Source organism: Morone saxatilis, unplaced genomic scaffold (assembly GCF_004916995.1).
Source record: "Morone saxatilis isolate NCDOM2014 unplaced genomic scaffold, NCSU_SB_2.0 Contig11, whole genome shotgun sequence".
Taxonomy (NCBI): Eukaryota; Metazoa; Chordata; class Actinopteri; family Moronidae; genus Morone; species Morone saxatilis.
This window is the reverse complement of record NW_023339663.1, coordinates 2,372,799-2,381,029: the sequence shown is the minus strand read 5'-3', so window position 1 is coordinate 2,381,029 and position 8,231 is coordinate 2,372,799. Positions and strand designations below refer to the sequence as shown.

The 8,231-nt window shown below is 38.8% G+C and overlaps 1 protein-coding gene across 1 annotated transcript in view; it reads left to right on the top strand.

The window, feature by feature from the left end:
- Positions 1-5,255: 5,255 nt before the first annotated feature.
- Positions 5,256-8,231, top strand: part of LOC118320863 (aggrecan core protein-like) — a 15,009-nt gene continuing 12,033 nt past the window's right edge. The window contains exons 1-6 of the mRNA XM_035651986.1: positions 5,256-5,259; positions 5,357-5,484; positions 6,065-6,356; positions 6,506-6,680; positions 7,375-7,502; positions 7,600-7,893. Of these exons, the coding sequence (XP_035507879.1) occupies positions 5,256-5,259; positions 5,357-5,484; positions 6,065-6,356; positions 6,506-6,680; positions 7,375-7,502; positions 7,600-7,893 (1,021 nt within the window). The remainder of the gene's footprint in view (positions 5,260-5,356; positions 5,485-6,064; positions 6,357-6,505; positions 6,681-7,374; positions 7,503-7,599; positions 7,894-8,231) is intronic.

The window sequence follows — 8,231 nt, the reverse complement described above, 5'->3', positions numbered from 1 at the left end:
TTTCAATCTAATCTATAATAGATGTAATATGAGTAGAAGCAAAGTATAATGACTCCTAAAATACGTGGGAGTGTTTATAAATTGTGTTATAAGCTATAAGTTTCTCTTACTTGGTGTCCTAAAAATACTTCCTGACACAAACTCATGTCAGTAGCTGAGTAACAATTGGATGCAAGCTTCCCAATGAGCTGTACACTTCTAACAAAAGGTAAAAGGTAACACGTATACTCACATCATGTGAACATCTTCCACAAAAAATCTTTTACCAGCACACTGTGATTAACTCGACCACCTGCGGAGCCGCAGAGAAACGTCTGAAGCAGCAGTCTGCTTTTATTTTGAAAACAGTAATGAGAGCAACTCACACTTCACTGTGAGCAGCTTGACGTCGGTGTTTCCCTCTGAGGTTTGAAGCCTGACCTGGTCCCAGTCTCTTTCCTCTGCACTCAGCCGAGCATCCTGAGCTCTCTGCTGCTGCTGCTGCTGCTGCTGCTGCTCACTGGGACTTTTAAACTCACAACCTGGAGCTGAGCTGACCCAGAAATACACCACTGAAGAAGAGTTTTTTCTACAACAGGTGAGTTATGTACTTTCTTTTACTGTTTGGTTTTGTTTGGGCAACTTTAATGGAGAAATGTAGAAGTTATGAGGGGGATTATATTCATCTGATAGATTTTTCTAAAATCATCTTTTCACATTATTTATAACCTTGTGGTTTTATTGTTTAACATCCAACATTTTGAAGATTTATCTAAATAAGCTGGATAGAGGTTCAGATGAGTTTAAACTCCACTGTACTCCCCTGAGGTCACCTGTGGATTCATATTCCATCCCCTCTTTGTGTTCCTCATGAATTTTCTTTTCTAAAAGATTAACAATATTTAAAATGGAAATTAATGGACTGTATTCATGTTTTTTTTATCTATGTATATCTGTATAATATTTGAACCCTGAAAAAAACAAAATAGGTTATAAAACAGACAGAAATACATTTGACAATACATTAAATAAACTAAACTAAATAAACCAAACTGAAAACCATACATTTTAGTTGATTCTAGACAAAACAACATGCCAAAATTATATCTGAAACGTGATATTATGGAATATTTTTTGGTCTTCCACAACAGATAAAGCACCAGTAAGTCAATATAACTCATCATTGAGTACTACAGACTCTTACACTGAAGTTGACAGCTGAAAAGTTGCTGAAAGTACCGCAGGAAGGAAATCTATAGAATATAACTACAACAGGTCAGCAACATATTTTACATCCTTGTAAGACTCTTCTAGGAATGTGATAGTGACTTCTTTCCATTAATGAGATGTGTCTACATTGTAAATGATCATACTGATTGATCATATGAGATATGCGCCTCATGTAGTGAAGTCAAAAAGAGATGATGAGGTGAGGATCAAAGCCCTGTCATGGCCACACCTTTGGCCTTCAGCCCCTCCCATCATGTCTCACAGTTTTCCGAGTCTCCTTGCTGAATGTTGGCAGTGTTGCGATGTGATGGAAAGGCATGGCTCTGGGCTGTCTACATAGGCCCTGTTGTTGTCAGAGCTGCCATAATACCAGCTTCAGGGGGAACAGATCTGGTCTTATGGGCCCTGGTCTCTCTGGGAGTGGACCTCGGCAGCAGCTGAATGAGCTCAGTGTGGAACTGGCCACCAGCACGGCTCACACACAACTCAGCTGCTAATGAACTGTCACTTAGTCCAAACACCACAGCTCAGTCCTGAGGAGACACTCCCTGCAGGTTTCAAACACTCTGAAAAGTGTTTAAAGAGAGCAAAACCCTTTTCTGACAGATAAAACTGCATTTTGAAATTGAGTGTGGTTCCAGAAGAAGCTGGAAACAGACGTTCAGTTCGAGATTATATTATAACCAGTTCAAGTTCAAGTCAGATTTATTGTCATTGTTCTAAACTTTGAACTGAACTAAACTTTAGGTATCAAAAGTAGAAGTACTCATAATGCAAATTCAGAATGTTATAATTCTTTATATTTTATTGGAAATAACATGTAAGCAGAAATTTGTTGTCAAGGTATCTAATTTTATCTGTTTTACATGTATAATTCTGATCTGATAAGTAACTAATAACTATAGCACTGAAATAATAAGGTTAAACGTATAATATTATCACATATGCACTGGTCGCTATAATACTAAATAAAAAATGTGGACCTATACTACAATATTTGTTTAATAAAGAGCAGGTCATCCATTAATCACCCGGTTTTTCCTTTATATTTAATTTTCATCTGTTGTCCCTGGCCACATGTTAACGAGGCACCATGAAAATTAGAAATAGACAACACATCTAATAAAATTCCTGTAAACAACATAATGAATATGCACAACACATTATAAAGTGTTAGTAAGCTACAATCAAAGAAGCACTTGAGTTTTGATTCCTGCATGTTGAAATTCTCAAGTTCCTTTAATAAAATCTTCCAGCTGTGATTTCCACATCATAAAATCAGCCTCAGATGTTACATAAACTCTGTTTATGTAAGTGAACTCAGGTGATGTGAGGGGCATTCACCCTCCACTGCATCTCGGGCAATAAGTGGGCAATTTGTTCAGGTTGTAGAAACTGTGTTGGATTTCTGCTGAGATAAGTTAGCAGGAGCTTGTTGAATCTGTGGTGAGAGTCGGAGCTGCTTCCCTACCAGACCACAAGCCCTGAGAGATTGTCCAAGAGTTTCTGTGCTGTGTATTCTTTTCTTTGTGAGGCTGTTGTCCTTGGAGTGTGTGTCATTTTGTCTTATCTTCTTCAGTTCACAGAAGGAATTTCTGTATCTGTGTTTTTCTGTGATTTCTGTGTTCTTCTCGCTGGTTTGAAGTGGGCAGGTTGTTTTCTTATGTTGCCAGAACTGTCAATCAATCTGATCAAACCACACCCACAAAGTCCTGATGAAGCAGATTAGTTTTTGACTTCCAAACTCTTTGGCTAATTAAGTCGAGAATTTTTTTCTGTGAATCTAACGTGAAATATTATTTATACATTAACAGCAGTTAAATTAATTGATTATTAAAGTTAATTAAGAGTTAAAGAGCAATTTAAAACACCTCAATGAAGCCTCAAAATTACAGTTGAACCCTGTCACAAAGAACTAAGGACCGGGATCAATTTATAGTAGGGTCGGAGGGAAACTTTAAAAATGGAATCAGTAATTTAATCCAAGTATCACCATATTAAAGCAACGAGACTTGGATTACCTCAACACAAAATATGTAAATTAAAAACAAGAGAAAACAATGATCATTAAGAAGTCAACAGAACAATTTAACCATGGAAACAGACAAAAATGGAAAATGGAAAGATCTTTTAAATCAAATCTGAAATGTGTCCTCTGCTCAGTATTTTAAAAGAAAAACAGATTAATTTTAAAATTGTAATCCTGCTAAATAATTCAAAATAATTCAAATCAAATCAAATCTTCTCTCATATTTTATTGTGTAACTGTGGTGGATTACAGTTACTCCCCAAACCTGGTGTAATAATGTGACTGTACATGTAATTTACTAACTCAAAAAAGTGTTTCTTTTAATAAATTACACCTTAAAAATCTCAGTTAATCTGCTTCATCGGGATCAGGAATCAGATTTGATTGAGAGTGATAAAACCACCCAGCAACTGTCATCAGATTCTGATTCAAATGAAGCTAAATCCTGATTGGTCCACAGAAGTATGTGACCTCACCTTTTTTCAACTGAGCTCACACAAATGCAGTGTGTTCTTGAAGGACCTCCTGCATTTATCATTTTACTTCAGTGTAAAAGTTCCTCAAAGTCTGCTCAATATTGAACATACACAGTAGAAATCCTCAAAGACATGCAGTAGTTCACACATATAGACTCTCACATACATGGTGTCGTACCACACAGGCAGGGGTGAAACAAGATGGCAATAAACAGTACATAATACTACACAGAAGTACAAGAATTCATATAAGAAAGTGATCACAGTAAGTTAGTACTTAATAAGTTAGGTTGTTCACATGTTTAGCAGTGAATTATTTTGTGTTACTGTGCTGAGACATGTTTGATGATGTGTGTGTGACGTCAGCTCTGATCCACGTGCACATGGATAGGAACAAATATACAAACTGAATTTAGGAAAAGTCTCAGTCTTTCACTGTAGGAGGAGGGAGGAGCAGGAAGTGTTACTCAGGTGGAATAACGGCAAATATTTACTTTTGAAAAGAACTGGAGCTCCTTGTTTTTCAGTGAGAAAATAAGAGGCGGTTGTTAGAGAGAGACCGGCACATGAACATTACAGAGATGTGTGGTTGTTAGTTATTCCATTAGGGAAATGTACAGTTGCTGTGTCGCTTTAGTGGAGGAAAACTGGAATCATGTCTGTTTGGGAATGTTTGACACACTGAAGGTGGAGGTGTGGACTAACCACAAAAAGAAAACTTTAACATAATTACTCATAGTTTTATTCGGATTTGAGTGTTATTACTTCAAAGGTGTGACCCTCCCTCTCCAGACCTGACATAACAGACATCACTGGACACTCAGCATTATGTCTTTTTTGTATGAATGGATGTAACTTTATGGCAGGATTTTAATGTGTTCATTGTTCAGTATTTGTAGAGAGAAAGAGAAATTTCTCTGTGGAACCTTTTGTAAGTAAAATGTTTAATTTGGAATGCCCTGAACACTCACCTGGTAGAGCTGGCGTCCCACGTACCAAGGTTGCGTCCTTGCTGCGGCAGCCATGGGTTCGACTGCGACCTGTGGCCCTTCACTGCGTGTCATCCCCTCCTCCCCGTGCAAAATAATATATATGTATATAAAAAGTTTAATTTCTTAGGAAATAGACATTTCCACATTTGTTTGCACTACTGTTGAACTCAGTGGGACAAGATTTCTTTGAAATTTGGTGAAAAGTTCAGTCTGGTCACTGTTTAGGAACAAGTTACTGTTTCATAATTTTTGGACTCAGTTGAAGGGGAACTTATTTTAATAAACATATTTTAATTAATTTGTCAAAACAGAAATAGAATTAAAATCAAACTGAGAACTTTTACAACCCATCATCAGCAATGAGGTGATGACAATGCACATCTGAGTGGTTGAATATAAGGCCTGTAGGCAAATGTAGTTTAATTAAATTAAAAATAATTTTCCTTTTTATATTTCAGGTAAAATATGATAAGGTGGATTGTGTTGCTGTCTGTGTGTCTACATGACGTCTCAGCGTTGTTTGATTACATTTATGAAGAACACTCCTTTATGGGTAAGAACACACATTTAAAGTACATATGACAATAATATGAATTTATTAGATACAGGTGGATAAAGATCAAGTGTGTTGAAATGTCAGTCTTCTTCAGAGTGCATTCAGACCTTCCTGCTGTTCTTCTTCACAGACCCGGAGGATGTGCTCAGTGTAAGCATTCCTCTGGAGGAGCCACAGCGCCCTCTACTGGGAGGAACCTTGCTTCTACCGTGTTACTTTAAGGTGTGTAATTATGAGCTTTTACTAAGTTTGTATTAAATACGAACATGTTTTCCACTGCTTCGATACAGAATATTCACAAAGAATTTGTTTTTCTCATATGCTCAGATGAAGCCACCGTAAACATAATTTAAATATTCACTAATCAATTTGAAACATATAAGCTATGTCTTATATTAGCACTGAATCAACTGTGAAAGTGGTTGTTCTTAGTGACAAATCCACAGAGAATTATCACCCAACTCTGCAGCTCTGTTGGGCTTTTTAGCCTCTTTTAGCGGCTCTTTAGCTTATTGTTTGAGTCAAACATCCAGCAGCTAAAGAGTAAGATGTTTAATTAGGAGATGGTGGAGAACAACACAGAGCTAAAAGGTTTATGAATTTTGGATTTAAATATATCAGGTGGACAAAAACACGACAGCAAATAGATACAAATGTTGCCGTCTGCTCAAAATCAAAGAGGTTTTAATTGTGTACTGAGCACCTGCAGAAGTTATAATACATTTGGATTTAGATTGTTGTGTTTATAATGAATAAATCCAAGAGACAAATTGGTGGTGAATGATGTTGTTGTTTCATGTAGGACCACACTGTCCCAGACCCAGGAGCTCCCACCGTCGCTCCCCTTTCTCATCGTATAAAATGGAGCCTCGTCACCAAAGAAAAGGTCACCACTATCCTGGTGGCCTTGGAGGGACAGGTGCGTATCAGCGAGCGCTACCTGGACAGAGTTCATCTGGTGGGCTACCCCAAGACTCCTACAGATGCTAGCATCAAGATATCTGAACTGCGGTCCAGTGACTCAGGGGTCTACCGCTGTGAGGTTCAGCACGGCATTGAGGACAACCACGACATTGTCCATGTGCAGGTTCAAGGTGAGCTGTGTCACATAATGTCAGTGAGGTAAATGTGGTTGTTTCAACAGATCTGATTATCCAGGACAAACGTTATGTTTTCTGGGTGCTTCTAGTTTGGCTGTATTGATCTTACAATTAATCTAACAGTACTTTTTTTATCTCTCTAGGTCTGGTGTTCCACTACCGGGCCATCATGGGCCGCTACACTCTGACTTTTGAAAAGGCGAAGGCAGTTTGCACCCAGAACAGTGCTGTCATGGCTTCACCCGAACAGCTTCAAGCAGCCTTCGATGAAGGATTCCACCAGTGTGACGCTGGCTGGCTCTCTGACCAGACAGTCAGGTCGGTTTGTCACATGACAGGAAACAACTATCTACTAAACCCTGTTTAACACAGTGGATAGAGCAACATCACATAAACACATTCAGGGTTAACTTGACTCCCAAACAGGGAAGATCATGTGCTACTAATAGCAAAAAACACCTTATACTGTATAAAAGTGTCTAACAAATAGATAGCAAAGTATACTTATTGGTAGTTTTGCATGTTTTAACTACAAATCATGCAACATAATTTTATTGCTAAACACTTTCCAAAGGATACCATTCATTTTCCATAAGGAAGCCCTTGTCTTGCATTAGCTTAAATAATTAATTGCAAAGCTTCAAGACTTGCTTTACATTCTATGGTGTAAAATCTGTCTAGATTATATTTTTGTCCAAGTTAACAGACCATTTTGAAAATACAAAGATCCAACATCTGAGAATTGATATTCAGCAGGGCGTCACTGACAAATTCAAAGCCAGAGGACAAACAAACAAACAAACACACAAACAAACAAACAGGGAGAAGGAGAAGGTGAATTTGACTGTTTTAAAATTGCGGTTCATTGATGTTAGATCAGTGTGTGCTTCACAGGGACGCTCAGAACAGGAAGTGTTTTCAAAATCGTCCCTGTTTACACTCTAATCTTGACATTGAAGACAAACAGCGTTTCATTTTGAAGACACCTAAGGTTATTTTTATTCAAACAAAGGTACCCAATCCATGATCCTCGTGTGAACTGCTATGGTGACAAAGAGGAACTGCCTGGGGTCAGGACATACGGAGTGAGAGACCTCAATGAGACTTACGATGTCTACTGCTTCACTGAGAAGATGACAGGTACATGCAGGGAATGCTGGAAATGTCTCTATTTGTAGTTCTAAACTCATTCTTTCATTATTTCACTCTTTGACTGAATCTCTCCTATCTGATACAGGCAGAGTTTTCTACACCGCTTCTGCAGAAAAGTTCACCTTCTCTGAAGCAGCGGCTGCTTGCTCTAATCGGGGAGCTCAGTTGGCCACCACTGGTCACCTCTACCTGGCCTGGCAGGGTGGTATGGATGTCTGTAACGCCGGCTGGCTGGGAGACAGGAGCGTCCGCTACCCCATCAACATTCGTCGGCCACAGTGTGGAGGGGGTCTGCTGGGGGTGCGAACTGTTTACCTGCACACAAACCAGACGGGATACCCGCTTCCTGAGTCCCGCTATGACGCCTTCTGCTACACAGGTAGGCCAACATTTCAAGACAAGTGGATAGTGGAGTGGAGCTTTGTGCTACTTGTTATCATATACACCAATACTGTACATGTAGACAAAGCAATTAAGTATCAGAATTAATGGTTCAAGTTCAATGTTCATTAAAATGCCTACTCTGTAGTTCCTCTCAGCTCTATAGACTTTGAGCTCATTGTTTTGGTGTACTGGTTTGGTTCAGTCTCACCGCTCTCATCGATGTTGTTTCCAGCATCAGTCAGCAACTGTTTTCAGTGACAAACTGCTCTCTGTCCAGCACCAAACAAGCAGCAACCAGATGCTGTTAGAGAGTAGCTGGTGAACATAGTGGAG